Genomic DNA, 20,252 nt, shown 5'->3' on the forward strand with positions numbered 1-20,252 from the left:
TGTAGGTTGCTCTCCTACAAAAAAGGTAAGTGTCAAATGCTAACCAAATCAGAAGTCTCTACATCGGCAGATTATCAACGAATGCATGGGAATCCCACATCCTCAGCCAGGTAATTTTGGTCATTTCACCCCTTGCCAACCCAGTCTTTTGTTTGTCATTCAATCCAAAGAAAATCAATCACCCAGTTTTAGGTGACCAGTCCTGTCTCACTGAGGTCTCAAATGGTTAGAGCAGCGGTTGGCAAACTCATTAGTCAACAGAGCCAAATATCAACAGTACAACGATTGAAATTTCTTTGGAGAGCCAAATTTTTTAAACTTAAACTTCTTCTAACGCCACTTCTTCAAAATAGACTCGCCCAGGCCGTGGTGTTTCGTGGAAGAGCCACACTCAAGGGGCCAAAGAGCCGCATGTGGCTCGCAAGCCGCAGTTTGCCGACCACGGGGTTAGAGGAAGTAAGAAAGGGAGGAGAGAAAGGGGTGGGGGGAAACCACCCCACAAAGGCTCTCTCACTAGTTTAAAAATTTCCTTTCCTTTTTAATCTTCTTCACCAAGTTTTGGAACGGAGCTTAAATGACTGCAACCTTTACCGATGCTCCCCTCAACCTCCTGTGCCAGGTGAGAGGAAGCAGCACACAGGAGGATGGAATCTGCCTGGGATGCGGGGCGGTCCTGCTCCCGCGGGAACTAAGCATCCTGTCTGGGCCTCGGTCAGTGAGAGGCAGATGCGGGAAAATCAACATTCTGATCCAAAGGGTGCCCTGGATCCCGGGTTGGGGCAAGGGTTTAACTTTTCTCAGGCATACTTACAAAAACCGCCGGAGGCTCAGGCTGCCCCTGCGAAGGAGAGGAAACAAAAGCACATGAGAAGGAAGGCCTGTGGGGTGAAATGAACCCGCAGAGCCGTGGTCCCCCACCATGCCAGCCTCGGGCAGCTGCCCACACCGATTCTGCGGACCCTCACTCAGTGCCTACCCGGGCAGGTATGCTGCTGAGGGCTCTCTGATCAAGACCTTGTCCAATGCTCACGGCACCCCTATGATACGATACAGGGCAGAGGTTCCCAAACCCCCTGTGTTCACGTCACCTTGAGCATCTCAGAAATACTTGGACAGCAGCTCTAGTCCAAAGCAGTGCCTAGCAGGTCCATTTCTTCAGAGGGTCAGTCATGTTATGCCCAAATGACTTGGCAGTACTAGCTGCTTCCTTTGAAAAGTTCAGATAAGCCGCAGCCCCCTGGGGGTTGGCTGCAGAGCCCCCGCAGCATCCTGGCATGCAGCCTGCCGTCAGAGACACACTATCTATGGATGGATGCCCTGGGAAACCCTGTGTGTCGGTGAGGGAACTGAGACGGGTCAGGGGATACACTGGTTGGGTGTAATACAGGGTCTGAATGTGAGTCCTCTGGATCCAGAGCCCACTCTGCCCTCCTGCCTCACTGCCTTCGCGTCTAGTCCGTATTTCCACGCGTGTGCGATCCCCTGGCTCAAACCATCCTGTCCATCTGAATGCCCCTCCCTCCTGCCTTTCCGGAAAGTGGAGGGCAGGCCTCAATTCTCAGCCCCCAATTCGACCTCTTGTTCCTACAGGGATCCCTCCCTCTTCAGAACCTCAGTCTGTCTGCTAAGTGGCATGTTAGTGGCATGTGGCCTCCTGCTGCTCTCTATTGTTTAGTCAACTGACTGGGGGTTCCCCAATAAGACCGAAAGCTGCCCCAGAACAGGGCTCTGTTATCTCAGCTGGGCGTCCAGCCGCAACTCTGGAAGTGACTGAAATCCGCAAGGTCGTCAAATGCTATAACCCGGTAACACACTCTAACCGAGAGGATGTATTTACCGTAAAGGCAATGGCCACCAGGCATGATAGCTGACATGGCTGCTTTTACGTGTGACCAAAGACTTATAGAGACACAATTTTACTTGGCACTCACAACAGTGCAATTATTATACCCTTTTTTCAGGAGAAAGGGGAGGTTTAGACAGGATAAGTGACTTTGGCCAAAGCCACCCAACCTATAAGGATAGGAAGGAGGCCTGTACCCCGGGGTGCTGTCCCTCCTGGCCTCTGTTTTATGTGTCCACCGCGGTGGCCGTCCCAGACACGCTGTGTAATGTGAAGTGCACAGTCGAGGGGTCCGAGTGTCCAGCCCAGGTTCACAGATGGGGCAGGATCTTGATTTCAGAGGCACTATCTAGACTCTGAAACACCTGTCACCCTCCCTGCCGAGACAGCACTAGCCCCGCCCACTGCAGGACAGGATGCTGGGGCCGGGACACTGCCCAGCACACTGCCGCCCTCGATGGCTCACAGGCTTGTTGGAAGTTCCAGTGCTGCCGAGGGGAGACTGAACCTCAGGTAATAGTTTCCTAGGTGAGGCCAACCCCTCCTCCCCTGTTAGGGTGGAGGGATCCACAGAGCGTGAGGCTGAGGGCTGCTGAGGCAAATGAGGAACAGTCTGAGCAAAAGTCTGAAATTAAACGCACATCATGCAAAGGGCACGCGAGCTGAAACTGCGCAGGACTTCCTTCGGAGTCATGAGAGCTTTGGTGACAGTAGCCAGAGCAGGGCCCCGGGGTGCGGGGTCTACAGTCGGCTCTGTTGCTTGTCGGGTCTGACTTGGGGAAAGTCATTCCTCTCCGAGTCTCGGCATCCATCAGTAAAATGAGGTCATAGGATAGTGGCGAAGATGAAATGGAAGCACAAATGGAGAGCAGGAGGGATGGAGCCCGGCAGGTAACAGAGGCGCAGTAAGGGATAGCTACTTAGCACCCGGGACAAACAGGTTTCCGTGCGCGCCCGCAGGCAGGGACCCCGTGGAGTGACCCACAGGGACACAGTATTCTGGGCACTCCTGCCAGCTCCTTGCAGGGACGGGGAAGGCTCTAGCCTGAAGGACAATTGCAGAATGAGGCAGGAGGACAGTGAGGGAGAAGCTAACAGAACAGGCCTAAGGCAGAGACATTCACCCGGACAGACCGTGACAGACAGAAAAGAAACAGATGGAGAGCCAACAGCTGGTTAGTGGAAGGACAGGCTGGAGAAGAAGAACAGGCAGGATGGACCCTTGGAGTGGACACTGCAAATGACATCATTTTCTTCCGCACTGTGTCGCCAGGCAGTGGGGAAGACACAGCTGTGTCATAGTTACTGATAAAGCTTTATTGAGATTTCACAAAAACCAGAGTTGAACTTTTGGAAGAAAAGAAGGGAAAACAGCTGTAAGGCAGATGTCTTCTTGTGTGATAAATGGGGTGGGTTGAGTCCAGGATGCGAGTGCTGACGTCCGAACTCTTTCTTCGTGTGGCTGCCTTTGGAGGTGCAGACACACGTGTACACAAAAGGCACCCCACATTCGCGAGGACCACATGACATTGTTACTGTCACTACACGTACAGCAGCCCCCCCCCCCCCAATCAGAAACCCTCCTGAGTATCTGGGAAATGCCAAGCCCGGGTGTGCCAGGAGGGCCGCCGGGAGGGAGTACTCACGGTGGCGGAGTCCTGGCCCAGCTGCACGCTGCGGTTCCGCTCCCGCAGGGGTTCATCGGCGCCCACGGCAAAGTAAGAGACCTGGGGAGGTGCAGACAGCGGGTGAGGGCAGCGCAGGGCTTCCCCGCCGGATCTGGGTCTGGGTTCTAGGGGCGCGCACATTGCAGTGGGCTCTGGGGTGCCCTGCCTCACCTCACACACACTGCAGGGCAACTGACATCACACACGGGGCCAGGGTCACCTCGGAAGCCTGCAGAGGCCAGAGGCAGGCTCTCGTCAGTGAGGTGGGATGGACTGGCTGGACCCAGCTCCTGTTCCTCACCACCACGCTCTCAGGTAACCTTGCATTTCCCCACCCTGGATACAACCTGAGTCGGGAAACACGGTTCTCTGCTCTAAGAAGACAATAGCACAGGGGCGTTGATGAATGGCTACCCTCCCTTGTTGAAATGGGAATGCGGGCCCAGTGCAGCCAGCTCTCCCGATTGCCCCCAGAGAGATGAGAACTCCAAATATTTCTCTGAAATCTTTTGACTTCAAAGAAAACATCTTGGGGGCTCCAGCCAGTCCGATTTGCAACCTGTGGAAGGCAGGAACGCATTCTCTCTTCCCTCCTCCACTTGGCCGGCCAGCCCTTCCCCCTGGTTCAGATGTTACGATACTTTGTATGAATGGACAACGTGCCACAGTGACTCCCTAGCATTCCCCATGTTCCTGCTACTTGACTGCAGGCAACTGGGTACAGGAGCCATGTCTTTTACTTATTTTAATTTTTCCGATCCCTGAGCAGAGGAAGGACAGGGTAGATCCTAACTGACCTTCAGGGCACTTACAAATGACCTTGAACAGGAAACATTTCCTCTGGCTTCAGGAGGAAAAGGGGGGCAGTGATCGAGACTCGGGGCTGATGAGAGGAGGTCATACCAGGAGGAGCAAAGATGAGAAGGAGCACCCGGTTATCCCAACGCACCCACTGCAGAGCCCCGTGCCCAGGTACTCACGGTGTACCCAGCGACGGGGTGCCTGGGGTGCCGTGGCATCTTCCACTGGATGCTGACAGCCGTGCAGTTCAATGCGTCCAGCACGACGTGCAGAGGAGGCCCCACCTTGCCTGTTTTGTTTTTTCCAAAACAAAAGAGACTGGGTTAGAGGTCCATGCACCTTGGGGACTTGCACAGGACGGAAGAGAGGGCACCTATAGGTGGAGAGCTGGCAGTGCAGCCATGTCTCTGGTATGACGTCACTGCTGTCCCCTCCCAACCTGGCACTGAAAGGGAAATCAGCCCTCAGTCGCTTCTGTAACTGCTAATACCTTAGGGACGAGCAGCAGGACATTCAAATGTTCTCACTTGACTCTAGGAGCTTGGAATGTATTTAAGCAAGATAATGAATTTTTTTAAACTCAGTAGCATACAGATGTTTTATATATGAGGTATATAGACATGTCTTTATATAGCCAGTATACTCCCATTGCAGAATGTTTCAAAATATGGTTAAGTGTAAAATGGGGGATAGAAAATATCAAGTGTTTTACTATACATTTACCTTAAATAATTTTATACTTACACATAATACATGGAATGTCCATAAAAACAATATATGCAGATTGCCAAAATTTAGAAAATACAGAAATAATAATAATTTCACCATTCAGAAATGAGTCTTGTTAATAATTTAGTAGAATATACCTCCTTTTAGTCACATGCAATTTTTAAAATATTTATGTATGCATATTGTTATTTTTATTCTATTTATTGCTGGATTTATTATATACACTAAATATGTAATACTATGAGATTCGTGCACTCAGGGGGATCCCTCTGCCCGGCCTGCACCCTCTCACAGTCTGGGAGCCCTTGGGGGACGTCCAACTGAAGGCGTAGGCCCGCTCCGCTCCCCATGGGGAGCAGGCCTAAGCCATCAGTCAGACATCCTTAACGCTGCCGTGGAGGCGGGAGAGGCTCCCACCACTGCTGCTGTGCTTGCAAGCCTTGAGCCTGGCTTCTGGCTGAGCAGCGCTCCCCCTGTGGGAGTGCACTGACCACCAGGGGCAGCTCCTGCATTGAGCGTCTGCCCCCTGGTGGTCAGTGCATGTCACAGCAACCAGTTGTTCCACTGTTCAGTCGATTTGTATATTAGCGTTTTATTATATAGGATATATTTCCAGTTTTAAACCCTGGCTCCTTAGGACAGTTCTGATTCTAAGTGATGTCACACAACTTTGTCCCCTTGGATTCTTCATAGTGGAAGCTAGAGGATCATTGCCACAGGGCTAATGAGACTTGAAGTGAATGGCCCAGCCAGGTCTCACAACATCCAGGGGAGGAGTGAGGGGCACATGACCAGAATCCTGGCTTCACGTCTTCGTGAAGATTATAAACTCGAGCTGGTGGGGAAGCCCAGTGCTCTGAGATGCTGCCTTCACATAGACTTGCTCCTATGTCCCCACATACCAACTGGAAGACTATTTTTTCCGAAAATAACTAATATTTATAAGATGCTGTATTTATTATTATTATTTTGATTTTCAGATCAATTTAGAAGCAATAAAATTGGAGAAATATTTGCAAACCATATATCTGATAAGGGATTATTACCCAAAATGTAAAAGGAATTCAGACAACTCAACAGCAAAGTACAAATAATCCAATTTAAAAATGGGCAAAGGATCCAAATAGACAATTTTCTAAAGAAAACATACAAATAGCCAACAGGCACATGAAAAGGTGCTCAATATCACTAATCATCAGGGAAATGCAAGTCAAAAACCACAACGACTCACACCTGTTAGAATCTATAATAATAAAAGCGTAATATGCTAATCAGACTGGACGTCCTTCCGGACATCCTTCCAGATGAAACCAGGGCTGCGAGGGAAGCCTGGGTCCCAGGTGCCTGCCGGGGGCTGGAGGGAAGCCCGGGTCCCAGGTGCCAGAGGGAAGCTGGTGACGGCAGCCAGGGGGAAGGAAGGCCTATTCTTGTACGAATTTCGTGCATCGGGCCTCTAGTGGTTATTATAAAAAAGACAGGAGATAACTGTGACAAGGATGTAGAGAATAGATAACCCTTGTGGGACAAAAGGCTGAGACAGTGAGAAACAAGATAGAGATGTTCTTCCTCTTTCCACTCCTTAAGGTTGGTGTTCTGGGTGGTTCTGCCCAACCTCCTCTTCTCAGTTCCCACTACGCCCTCTACTTGGGTGCTCTCATCCCTGCCAGTCGCTACCACATATATGCTGGTGGCTCCCCAATCTATTTCTGCAGCCCAGCCTTCCCGTTCAGAGGGGCAGGCCTATGTACCCAACTGCCAAGTGGACCCAGATGTCACCTGGGCCCTCAAAGTCAACACATCAAAACTGAATTCATCATCTTTCTCTTCAATCTGAGCCTCTCCGGTAATCGGTGTCCTGATAAACAACCTCACCATCCACCATGGCTTCCAGAAACCTCTCACCCTCAACATCAAACACCACAGGGTACCCATCCTCTCCTATTCACTCAGAATCCTCTTCAACCCGGTGCCTGGAGCAACACTACCACTGGTCAGAGCTGTGTGCACAGTGGAACCTGTTGGCCGTTGGTCAAGACTTCCCCGCTGGTTTCTCTGACCTTTCTGGATCCTAAGAGATAGTTCCCTTCCCGCAGCCCCTACAGCCTGCACGCCCTCTGGGGAACATGTGTTAGAAAACCAAATGAAACCTTTTTTCCTGCAAAGTGGTTGAATGCAACACTAAGGTTGTTGGGGCCCAAGGACTGGTGGTTTTCACACTTGTGAGTAGGAGGGGTGCATGAGTGGCCCTCTGCTTGGAAGGAAGCACAGAGGCCTAGTCTGAAGGCACATTTGCTTAGGGAGCACTGCATCTTTCTCCTGGTGTATTGGTTTGAAATGCCCTTGAGGGTAGGGCACGTCTCCAGCTGGGGGCGCTCTGAAGCTGTATTTGCAGACCAAGCACACTGCTTATCCACAGATGGTACAATTATTGGCCTATTTATAGAACAGGGTAGGCTAAAGGCAAGAGTAAGACAGTAAGTGCCTCCTGCCCAACACCCTCCTTACCCTCCCGACCCCCGAGATAGAGTCCAGGCAGGGAAGGGTAGAGGACCAGAAGGCCAGAGACTCACAAAGATGTCTCCTAAGCTGACATCAAGCCATTTCTTGCCAACATCGACTGATGTCAGCTTAGGAGACATCTTTGTGGTCCTAATGGGGTGAGCCAAAGTATTCCCCCAAATCTTTTCCAGCTACCCGAGTGAAAGATGAGAGTGAAACTAACTCTTCACACATCTCTACAATTTCTGAGCCTCCAGGAGAAAAGTCTAATCTTTGGACCAGCCAAGCCCCAGCTGCATTTTCCAAAAAGTCTGAATGAAGCAAAAAAGCTTTGATAAATGTTATAGCATTGAGGTCTTCTGGGATACCAGTGCTTCCTCAATATTAAAAAAATCAAAGTAGTAGACCACTGACATGTGGACGGAACAAGGTTTAAGCAGTTAGATGCAGAACAACAATCATATTTAACCAACAATGGTTGCAATGACAGAGAAATATATTACACACTAGAAGGCTAGTTTTTAGCCTTTAAAACCAGTATGATGCATTTACACAATATGTCCTGGAGCTGTGTTCTCGTAAGCTAAAGCTATACTTCTTAAGAGATAGAGAAAGACAGAGTGTTTCTTTGCCAGGAGGGAGCTGTATTCCTGGGCTCTCTTCTTTGGAGGGCTTTCAAAACTGTATTAGGTTTTTATACCAGAAAACTCTGAATAATTAGGCCAGTTTCTTATGGTAATTGTGTTTCATAAAATACTTCAACTTCCTGAGCAAAATTCATCTCCGATTCAATTAGTTTTATGATCCAATTCATAAAAACACTTCAAAATGCAAATAAAAATATCATCTGTGACAGAAATACATTGCTAGCTTTTTAGTTATTTGATTTTCACGGAATGAACCAAGTTATATTCACTGATGCACTGGAAAGTGCCCAGACTAACTAAAAATAGTCGGGAAATTCTGAATAGGGGAAAAAAAACACCTTATTTCCATCTTTTTGAAGTTTGCTCCAACCATTATTACTAAAGTAGCGCTATGAATATGTAACCACACATCTGCCACTAGGGCCACTTCCAAGGTGATGCCTTCAAGGCGGGAGTAAAAATGTGACTTTAAGACACAGGCCAGTGTTTGTTCCAATTACCCAGGGATTCCAGAAATTCTCAGACACTGAGGAGCAACACGAAGTGTTTTCCAGAGCCCTGCCAGCTGCATTTGGGGGGTTCAGGGGGTAGAGTTCACATCACAATTATGTTTCCTTTTGAAATCCACCACTCCAGTGTGTAATTCTAGAGTGTAATTCCAGAGAATGGTCCACCACTCCACAGTATAATTCCAGAGTAATCCACCAACACTCCAGAGTATAATTCCAGAGTAATCCACCAACACTCCAGAGTATAATTCCAGAGTAATCCACCAACACTCCAGAGTATAATTCCAGAGTAATCCACCAACACTCCAGAGTATAATTCCAGAGTAATCCACCAACACTCCAGAGTATAATTCCAGAGTAATCCACCAACACTCCAGAGTATAATTCCAGAGTGATCCACCAACACTCCAGAGTAATCCACCAACACTCCAGAGTGATCCACCAACACTCCAGAGTATAATTCCAGAGTAATCCACCAACACTCCAGAGTATAATTCCAGAGTAATCCACCAACACTCCAGAGTATAATTCCAGAGTAATCCACCAACACTCCAGAGCAGTGGTCAGCAAACCATGGCTCGCGAGCCACATGCGGCTCTTTGGCCCCTTGAGTGTGGCTCTTCCACAAAATACCACGTGCAGGCGCACACGTACAGTGTGATTGAAACTTCGTGGCCCATGTGCAGAAGTAGGTTTTTGGCTCTCAAAAGAAATTTCAATCGTTGTACTGTTGATATCTGGCTCTGTTGACTAATGAGTTTGCCGACCACTGCTCCAGAGTATAATTCCAGAGTGATCCACCAACACTCCAGAGTATAATTCCAGAGTGATCCAACACTCCAGACTATAATTCCAGGGAGTGATCCACCAACACTCCAGAGTGTAACTGTAGAATGTAACCCACCACTTCAGGCTAACCACTCCCCGTGGCCGGAGTGTGGCATCCCAGACCAAGAGGACATGCCTGCTGAGAATCCTAGACCCATCCCCCTCAACTTGTAGACCACTACCCTGAATACCCAAGACTCCAGATTCCCTACCCAGAGAGTCCTGAGCCTATTTCCTGGACTTCTTTGGGTCTGTCCTTCTGAGCGTGACCATGCTGTTAGAGCATGTACCCTCAGGGGCAGGGGTGGCCAATGGATTGCAGTTTGCCAGGATGGGTGATAGACAGAGCTTGCAGGCTGAGGTGTCTACATCCAAACCCAGGAGCTCCCTCAGTGAAGGGCAGACCAAGGGATGCACCAGGCCAGGGCTCAGCGGCCAGTTGTCTTCACGTCGCCTCTTTTCAAGTGGAAGTTCAAGGAGTCTGAGCAATCCAAATTTGAATGTGGTCTTCCAGATAATGATGAAAATACATTTATCAGGATAGAAGGAGAGAAAATATCACATCTCATAGTTTGTTAGCTTATTGAATCAATTGTGAGTTTCTGCACAAATCAGTATGTGGGTGTCCTTTTGAACTCCCCACCTACCCCTCTCTGAGCCCCACTGTGAGTCCCATTTTCCCAAGTGATCTCATTCAGTCCCACGGCATCAGCATCCCCAGGCACCAACAAAATGTACCTTTGCAAGTAAGTTCCACGTGGATGTCTAACTGGTCTTCTCAGCCTTGATGGCTCACACACCCCAAACTCCAAACGTCCCAGATGGAAACCATCATCCTCAGTCTCCAAATCTCCTCCTCTCCCATATTCCCCGTGGTCCAAAACCTGGGAACATCTTTAATTCCCCCCTCTCTCTTATGTCCTAATGCAGCTCTCCATGCTGTCCAATAGCCCAGAGAATGTGACCACAATGAGGGTCCTTGTGTGGAAAGAGAGCATCACTATGAGAACACCACAGTGATCATTGCTGCAGACAAAATCCATGGACCAATAAAAACCCCAGTGGGGGGAGCTTTAATACAGAGAATATTTGCATAGCCTCAAAGCATTTCATCAAAAATATTTACTAATTATTGTGGTGATTTTAACACATGTCCACAACTTATTTTATTTTCTTCCTCTAGGATAGCGATTTTCAACCGGTGTGCCGCAAGAATTTTTAAAACATGCAATACCTGACTATTTTGTCAGGGACACTGACCTCTTTTCCCTTAGATTGTCAAATAAAAAAATGACAACAGTCAACACAACAATAGCTGTCCAGTGTGAATGAATCAAAATTATACCATTTCTTTTGTCAGAGTGGCAAGAAATATACCATTTTTTGCTGTGCCACAGAATTTCAGTAATTATGTGTGCTATGAAATGAAAAAGGTTGAAAATCGCTGTCCTAGGAGATGGCACTTAACTTCCCTCACCTGAGTGTGGGCTGGATTTAGTGATTCACTTCTAACAAACTGAGTATGAAAAGGAGAAATGGTAGCATTCATGGAGAAACTTGCTATCCACCACTTTAACCAATGATCAAGGTTGACATCACCAGTGGGGAGCCATGTTGATATTGTTCATGATGAGACGGGAAGGACACTTCATCTGTCTGGTGTTCCTGCCAAAAATACACAGCCGCAGTCTAATCTTTAGAAAATATTAGACAAACTCAAATTGAATGACAAGCTACAAAATAATTAACGAATACTCTTCAAAAGTGCCGAGGACATGAAAGACAAAGACAGACAATCTGCCGCAGACCGAGACTAAGGAGATAGGACCAAAAATATGCAGTGTGCTTCCCTGGGTTAGATATTAAAATAGAAAAAGACACATCTGTAGACAGACTGATAAACTTTGAGGGAGGACTGTCCTTTAGTTCAGCGGTTGCCAACCGGTGGTCTGCGGACCACTGGTGGTCCGTGAGGTCCGAAAGGTTGGCGACCGCTGCTCTAGTTACTGGCATGTACCAATATTAATACCGTGGTTTGGATGAGTGTACCCTGGCGATGTAGGATGCTAACATGAGGGGAAGCTGAGTTATGGAAACTCTATGTGATTGCTACAACTCCTCTATAAATCTGAAATTAATCTCACAGTAAAACCACTGAAGAAAAAATGTAGTTTTGTCATCATAATCCAGCAGGAGAGCCTTGTTCTCTCAGGCAGGGCTCCTCCGACAGGGCAAGGCTGCCTCCTGCCTGGAACGCACCTGTCCCCAGCCTGAAAGTCAACCACAGAGAGCCGATCGCATCCCTCACTGCCGCTTGCAGCGGCTGAGCAGCCACAGGAACTCACTGCTGAGGGCCGCTCTCGCTCTTTCTTGTCCTCTCGGGGCTGGGTTCCTCTTGTTTCCTCCTGCCAACCCTCCCCCACCTACCCCCACCCCCCATACCATAGGGTAGCACATCTGGGCGGGGTGCCTAGGCTACATCTGATTTAGGAGCAGCTTCCCCCTTCCCTTGTGCTGGGCCGGAATCTGGCCTCTGCAATTTGCAGGACGGCAGCAAGAAGCATTTTGCCAATTTTGCCAAACCTTCACCTGTGGCTCCTTCCTGGCAAAGCACTGAGTTAGTGGCACATGAAGCTTCATGGTCAACAAGCTGCGTAAGCTTGTTTTAAACCACCAAAGGCTTACGGTTTCTTATCCTTCAGGGAACAGAGACGAACAGTCATTTAAAAATGGAAACTAAACCAACCACCGCCATTTCTCAAAATGCTGGTAACTTTAAGAACAGCAGGCTCATAGTTTCGGCATATGGATGGGCTAAGGATGATAATGACTGCAATTTATTGACCATCATCTCAAAGCCTGGCGGTCTTCAGCATTTTACAGACAGAGCCCATTCCATCAGCCCCAAGACCATAGGACCTGTTTGGGCAAACAGGAAAGAGATTCCTCTCCCTGCCACCTGCAGACCCCCAGGCCAGGTGAGGCTTGGCGAAAGGATGGAATTCCCACCCCAGGCGGTTGTATTCTCACTCACTCATGGATTAACAAGGTGATCCTTTGCCGCATTCCTGATATCTGTAACTCTTGGCTACACATAACTGGCCTACCATTGTGTAAGTTACTTTTTTTTTTATTAAAAAAAAAAGGATATTTTTCCATTGATTTATTAAAGGATATTTTTCCATTGATTTATTAAAAAAAAAAAAAGGATATTTTTCCATTGATTTTTAGAGTGGAAGAGAGAGGGAAAGACAGAGAGAAACATCGATGTGAGAGAAACACATCGATTGGATGCCTCCTGCACGTGCCCCAACCAGGGCCCGGGTTGGGGAAGAGCCTGCAACCAAGGTACATGCCCTTGACTGGAATCAAACCTGGGACTCTTTGGTCTGCAGGCTGACACTCTACCCACTGAGCCAAACTGGCGAGGGCTGTAAGTTACTCCTTTTAATTCTTTCAACAGTTCTGCAAGGTAGGTGACATCATATCCACTTACATGAGGAGACTGAGGGAAGACAATTATTAACATGTTCAATATGACAGAAAATGGAATAGCCAGGATTTCATCCCAGCAGTAGAAATTCCACCCAAAATAGATATTTTCAATCACTTCCAGGATCATATGACGGAAGAACTGTTGGAACTGTAGCGGATGGGAAAAAATTTGCTCCATGGGACAGTAAAATGCTGGCAAAAATACTATCACCTGCATATCCCTTTATTCTGCCCTTGGACCAAGACGGCAAGTCTTGCCTTGCCCTCCACCCTTTCTTAGTAGCATCTTAAATGGTAACATAAGAAAATGGGGAAATTTTATTTTCCCAGATTTAGGATTGGGGGCAAACTGACCTGGCAAGGCTACTCCCCAGAAGAGAAATAGCAGGAGCCGCTGAATTAGACCTTAGGTCTCAAGGAGGCTCAGGGGTTAGTGAGGGGCAGGTAATGGGAACGTGGGCTTTGGAAGGCAGCAGGATGTAATGGAACTGAGCCTGCAAGATGGAGAGAACGGATGACTAATACTCAATCAAAATTGCCAAACTTACAAAATGTGGAAATGGAGAATAACAACAGTGAAAACTTACTGACTGCTCATTATATGTCAGGCATTGTTCTAGAGGCTTTGGATGTATTGATTCACCAATCCTCACAACGACTCTGTAAAATAGGTACTGATATTGTCCTGTTTCAGGGGTGAGAACTCTGAGAAGGAGAGCAGGTAAGGAGCTATTCCAAGGTGATGGAGACAGACCAGGAACTGAGGACAACTCCAAAGCCTTGAGGAATAAGGCAGGGAACATCGTGCCAAATTTAATCAACCAGCTAGGAACGAGGGGACCCCAGAGACATCTGGGCTAACCTAGTAATAAAGACGAATAAAAATAACTACTTTAATCTGTGCTTAAGCACTTTACACATATCTTCTCATCCAATCTCTACAAAGAACCCCATTTTACAGATGAGTAAACTGAGGCTGAGAGAGATCCAATAGGTTGTCCCTATCACAATACCTCATAAGTGGAGCTAGAAATCCAGGGCGGCTGGACTCCAGAAACCAAGGCTTGTGATCATTAGACTTTCCCATCCCCCCTCTTGGTGAGGACAACAAAATCCTTCTCCCGCTCTGATGCTTCTCGTCCCTGGTCACCTGTGCAGGTCTGTTCAGTTAGGAGCAATAAGGTCTTAGGATTAAGTAACAAAGCACAGTGGGAACACCTCACACGCAGGCTTGAAAAATATAAAATGTACATAACACACATTCTCAGATGAAGGCAGGCAGGCCCAGGGCGGCGTTATAGTCTGTGAAGCGACAGAAATAGCAGCAACACTGACCATGACTACAGGACTTATGATCTCAATGAGGAGAGAAGATAAATATAGTGGAAACAATAAAATATGAAGTTGTCAACTGCCCAGCACAGCAAAGCATGTCCTTGGTAACAGAGAAGAGGGGCTGGCATCACTAAGGACTATAAAATCTAAGTTAGAAAATCAATGCCCAGTAAATGAGATTTGAGATATGCAAAGTCACCTTAAAGAGACGGGGTGATAAGACTTGACTGAAGTACCAGGCTAGCAATCATGCCGGGTGCACTCCCATGGTGTCCTGGCCGGTGTGCATGTCCATCAGCCCATGCTCATGTCAGACCAACAGTGACATATCCTGACACTTGCTCTCAGTCAGGGCAGGCTAGGTCATGTCACTGTAATATATGACCCCCAAACACAGTGGCTTACAACAATAACGATTAATTTGTCATTCATTCTGCAAAATTGCTGAGGCTCCAATTCTCCTCCATGCTCTCCCCACTGCGGGGCTCAGGCTAATGGAGCCTGGTGCACTGTGTACTGGTTCTTCAAGCTTCTTCCCAGGAGGGACACATGTCACTACCACTCACCTTCATTGAGCAGAGATAGTCACATGACCTCACCTGAGCTCAAGATGCCAACATCATAGATGAACATTAGCAACCCGTCAAAGGTGTGAGAAAAGATACTATTCCTTGGTTGTGGGGGTGGGGGGAGGGATTCATGTGGAACACAGAGAAAGCAGAGGCAGAGGCAAAGGACAGCGGTACCCACCTAAGCTGTGTCCAGGGGAGCTAATGCGTGGGAGGCCTTTTACATCACCGAGTATCTCCTTTCCACAAATACCAGTCACGCTGTGACATGTTCAGGTCCCAAGGAAGGGCAAGGAAAAGAAGACTATTAGGCATTTGTAAGTATCTATTGCCCATATCCTCACATTCACATAATTTTTCTGGCTCTGCTGGGCCTCTCTCTTGAAATAGTGGACTTAAAATATCCTTTAACTATAATTAAAACACCATGGTATTGGCATAGAAATGAACAGGCAGATCAATAGGAAAGAACAGATAGCCCTAGAATGGATTAAAAAAAACTTAATTTATGATTAGAGAGGTATCTGGGATCAATGGGGAATGGAAGAATTATTCCACAGATGACAGAACAGTTGGTTAGCAAATTAGAAGAGAAAATCAATCTCAAGCCTTAATTCATACCACACACCAACATAACTTAACTCTGGATGGATTAAAGAATTAGAGGAATTTTTATTTATGAACCATAAAACAAGAAGACTCTCCCCCTTTCACTCCAATCACCCCAGGATGTTTACTTTTAAGTTTTTGTTAATAGAACAAATCATACACAAAATAAACAGGTTACCCAACAAATTAAAAACAAAACATTCCTTCCTGTCAAAACAACAACAGAAGATAAAATATAGCCTGGGGACAAATATTTACAGACAGGAAAAAAATGGTATCATTTAATGTATAAAGAACTCATACAAAATTCAACAGGAACATTTTACAGTTTATAGAGAAAAATGGATAAAGGGCATGAACAGACTAGAAAAGATAGCTTAAAAATCCACATACAGAAAAATACTCAAAACACATGAATATTAAAGTACAACTTACTGCAACCCTCAGGGTCATTGCTTATCTATAAATTAAAATAAGGTTTTAAAAATAATAAAACCAAAACCAAAGGATGTGTTTTTATATATTTTGATTGTAGTTTTACTTGATATAACTCTTTTGAAAAGTAATTGGGTAACGTATGAAGACTTTTGAATATATACTACTAATACTTGTACTTCTCACAATGTATTCTAAGGAAATAATCTCAGATATGGGAGAAAAAGTCTTATGCACAAGCATGTTCATCTCAATATACCAAAAAATTAAAAACCACATGAGCCCTGGCCGGTGTGGCTCAGTTGGTTGGAGCATCATCCCATGCCCAAGTTGTGGTTCAATCCCTGGTGTGGGGTGAGGAGGAGGGCATACATCATTTTGTATGCAGCATTTCCTCCTCTCCCTCTCTCTCTCTCTTTCTCTCCATCTCTTCCTCTCTCTAAAAAAATGAATAAAATATTTTAAAACAAACAAACATGAATTCAGGCAAGAATGTTTAAGTAAATGAATGTATATGTAATCAATGGCCTATCATTGAAATTATTAAAATGATGTTTACAAAGAGCTTATAATAACATGGGGAGAGGCTTCTGTTAGGATGTTATGGAAACAAGGCAGTCTACAAAATGCATGTACATACAATACAAAGTTGTACCGAGCAAAACCCCGAAAAAAATCAGCAAAAGTTTATTGAAGGTGGCTCAAAATGATTAATTTTTCTTTCTACTTTCCCAGATGTTTAAATTTTCTATAAAGAGCATATTACTTTTATGAGAGATAAGTGAGCATCTTAATGATCCAATCTAATAAAGGAGTAATATGCAAATTGACCATACCTCTGCTATACCCACAAGCCACACCCACCAGCCAATCAGGAGCAAATATGCAAATAAACCCAACTAAGATGGGAGAGAGCAGGAGGGAGGCTTGGATTTCCCCGGCAATGGAGGAAGCCAAGCTTTCCACCTGCCCTTGATGGCCTAGGCCTCCACTCAAGGCTACAAAGTTTCATTTATAGAAGATAAATAAATCCCAACACAAATGGCAGCAGCCATGGAGCTGGAGAGAGCAGGAGGCTAGGGTTGCCCCTGGCGATGGAGGAAGCCAAGCTTCTGCAGCCCTGGCCAGCCTAAGCCTCCACTCCAGGCTACAAAGTTTCAATTATAGAAGATAAATAAATCCCAGATACCAGGCCTCCGCTTGGGTCGTCGGGGGGCATGGCTGGCCTGCAAACCACCACAGGCCCCTCGCCCAGGCCGCCCCATGCCCCAAGGGAACCCCCACCCTGATCCGGGACACCCTTCAGGGCAAACCAGCTGGCCCCCACCCATGCACCAGGCCTCTATCCTATCTAATAAAAGAGTAATATGCAGATTGACCATCACTCCAACACACAAGATAGCTGCCCCCATGTGGTCAAAGATCCTGCCCCCATGTGGACACAAGATGGCCACCACAAGATGGCCAGCAGGGGAGGGCAGTTGGGAGGGGCCAGGCCTGCAAGGGAGGGCAGTTGGGGGCAATCAAGCCTGTAGGGAAGGGCAGTTGCAGGGGACCCAGGCCTGCAGGGGAGAGCAGTTGGGGGGGACCAGGCCTGCAGGGGAGGGCAGTTAGGGGTGACCAGGCCTGCAGGGGATGGCAGTTAGGGGTGACCAGGACTGCAGGGGAGGGCAGTTAGGGGCAAACAGGCTGGCAGGGGAGCAGTTAGGCATCAATCAGGCTGGCAGGGGAGTGGCTAATTAGGGGGTTATCAGGCTGGCAGGCAGAAGCGGTTAGGGGCAATCAGGAAGGCAGGCAGGTGAGCAGTTGGGAGCCAGCAGTCCTAGATTGTGAGAGGGCAGTTGGACATCCCTCGAGGGGTCCCAGATTAGAAAGGGTGCAGGCTGGGCTAAGGGACACTCCCCCCGCCCCCCAGCACGAATTTCGTGCACTGGGCCTCTAGTTGATAATAATAACTGAGGATTGACTGAGTCAGGTGTCATGTTGGGTACTTTACAAAATCAAGGCAGAAGCACCTACAACTAAAGGCGGAATAACATCTAACACATCTAGCTGCCAGGTATGCTCTGACTGACCCCATATATCATCCTGTCATTAAGTGTCATTATTATCCCTACTTTACAGATAAGAATCTGAGGCACAGAGAGATACAGTGACTTTTCCAAAACCACACAGCTGGTGAGTCTGTGATGGAGCCAAGATGTGAACCAAGACAGACAGGCTCTAAAGCCAGTGCTTGTAATTCTACAGTGATTATGACATTTAACTCTTGCAACAACCCATGAAGACCATTTGACAGATGAGAACACTGAGGCTTTGAGAATGTTAAGGGACTGTAGTTACAGGACTAGCAAGAAAGGAGCTTGTCTGTGAACTCAGGCATGCCAAGTCTGCCCCTCCACCCCTTCCTAACCACTGGGCAAACTGTCTGGTTCACTAGTACATACAGTTCCCAGACATTCCTCCTTTTCCCTCTGCAGCCCTCTTTTCCTTAGTTAAGAAAGTATGTGTTGAATGTCCACGCCATCCCTTCCTTCTGTTTCTCCTCCTTTTTGGCTTTCCTTCCTCAGCATCTGCAATTCTAGGCTTGCTAACTTTGCTCCAAGTTCATGATTTGATAAGGAGCTTAGTGAGAGGGGAGTGTAAATGCATTGCAATGTTTTGTAGATGTCTTTATTTCCATTCTTGCTTCCATTAAAACAGAAAAAAATTAAAAGCAAAACAAAACAAAAAACACAGATGGATGCTGCATATAACATGACATTAGTGACAAACCCCTGGTTCCAAGTAGGAGAGAGAAAGGCAAGGGGCCAGGTGGGGTGGGGAGCAGTGGGAAAGCAAGCTGACCCACATCTGGCCACCTCTGGAAGGAGCCTCCCCATCACAGCTTTCTGGCACAGAATGACACCTGAGGTGGTCATTCTGCAGTAGTTCTCACACGTGAACAGTTCTTGGAGAGAAGGAAAGAGTTTATTGGCCAAATTGGGTTTAAATGGGGCACGTCAGATAAAATGCCTATGAGATTGAAATCTTAAGTCAATGTCACGACATTTTCAACCTTGTGCTTTGTTTGAACACTGTCTGCAAATTCAGGCCAGAAGGGTAGATGATAATGGCCTTAAATTTATGTAACACGTTCGGGAAAATTTGACATTTTATGTAAGACATTAGGAAAAAATTATTTTTCTCTTTTTAGTGGTTAATTTATAACATTCAAACAAAGAAATTCCTAGAGAAGGGGGAAAAGTATGAAGAAGGAGATAGGGGTGTGCAACATCCTCATATGAAAATAAAGAATAATTCTAACTGATGTTTTGAGCCCTTACATTTCACTCGGATCTGAGCGATTTAACTCAGTACATAATACGTGTAACTCATTTAATCCTCACAATACTCACATGCAGGAGGTGTTATTACCATTCCCATTTCACAGATGAGGAAACCGTGGCACAAACTGTACTGCTAGTAAGTGACGGCAGGAGTTGGGCTCCGCTGTCTGGCCCCAGAGGCCACAGCTCTTGGCCACTCTGCTACTTGGCAGAGAGCAACCTCAGAGCCCAACAGACTTAGCGAAATGACGAGAGTACCCTGTTCAGGGACTTGGAGGAGTAAGAGCTGGAGAAGTGCAGAGCAGGTCTCCCAGATCTGCTAAAACACTTGGAACGAGCTCTTGTTCCAGGGAAGATGTCCCCGCTAGTGTCCATCCTGTGGTCCTCACACATGCGGCCCCCTCGAGGCTCTAATAGTATTGGCTCCTGCGAACTCCTCACCGTGGCTCACTGAGCCATGCCCTGTCAGGTTCAGACTTTCCTCCTTTTCCCTCTGCAGCCCCCTTTTCCTTAGTTAAGAAAGCATGCGTTGAATGGATCTGCAATTCTAGACTTGCTAACTTTGCTCCAAGTTCATGATTTGATAAGGAGCTTAGTGAGAGGGGAGTGTAAATGCATTGCAATATTTTGTAGATGTCTTTATTTCCATTCTTGCTTCCATTAAAACAGAAAAAAAATTAAAAGCAAAACAAAACAAAAAACACAGATGGATGCTGCATATAACATGACATTAGTGACAAACCCCTGGTTCCAAGTAGGAGAGAGAGTTCAGCAGTTGGGGGCTGTGTTGTGGGGTGTGGAGGCATTGGGTGTTACTGTGTAGTGTTGGGGATACCATTCATTAAAGTGACAGGCAGACTGGACTTGACCTGCCCCTGCAAAGAGTTGAATTTACTGTCTGATGGTGGACAGGGTGTCTGTCCCCTTTTCCTGTTGGATCAGAGGAGTGAGAGGGAT

General features: G+C 46.9%; 1 protein-coding gene across 1 annotated transcript in view; it reads right to left on the reverse strand.

The window, feature by feature from the left end:
• The window catches only part of EGFLAM (EGF like, fibronectin type III and laminin G domains), a 129,291-nt gene that overhangs the window by 74,164 nt on the left and 34,875 nt on the right, over positions 1-20,252 (reverse strand). The window contains exons 2-4 of the mRNA XM_028131252.2: positions 4,491-4,600; positions 3,490-3,570; positions 812-838 (exon numbers count right to left, since the gene is read on the reverse strand). Coding sequence (XP_027987053.2) covers positions 812-838; positions 3,490-3,570; positions 4,491-4,600 — 218 coding nt within the window. The remainder of the gene's footprint in view (positions 1-811; positions 839-3,489; positions 3,571-4,490; positions 4,601-20,252) is intronic.

Source organism: Eptesicus fuscus, chromosome 4 (genome assembly GCF_027574615.1).
Source record: "Eptesicus fuscus isolate TK198812 chromosome 4, DD_ASM_mEF_20220401, whole genome shotgun sequence".
NCBI lineage: Eukaryota > Metazoa > Chordata > Mammalia > Chiroptera > Vespertilionidae > Eptesicus > Eptesicus fuscus.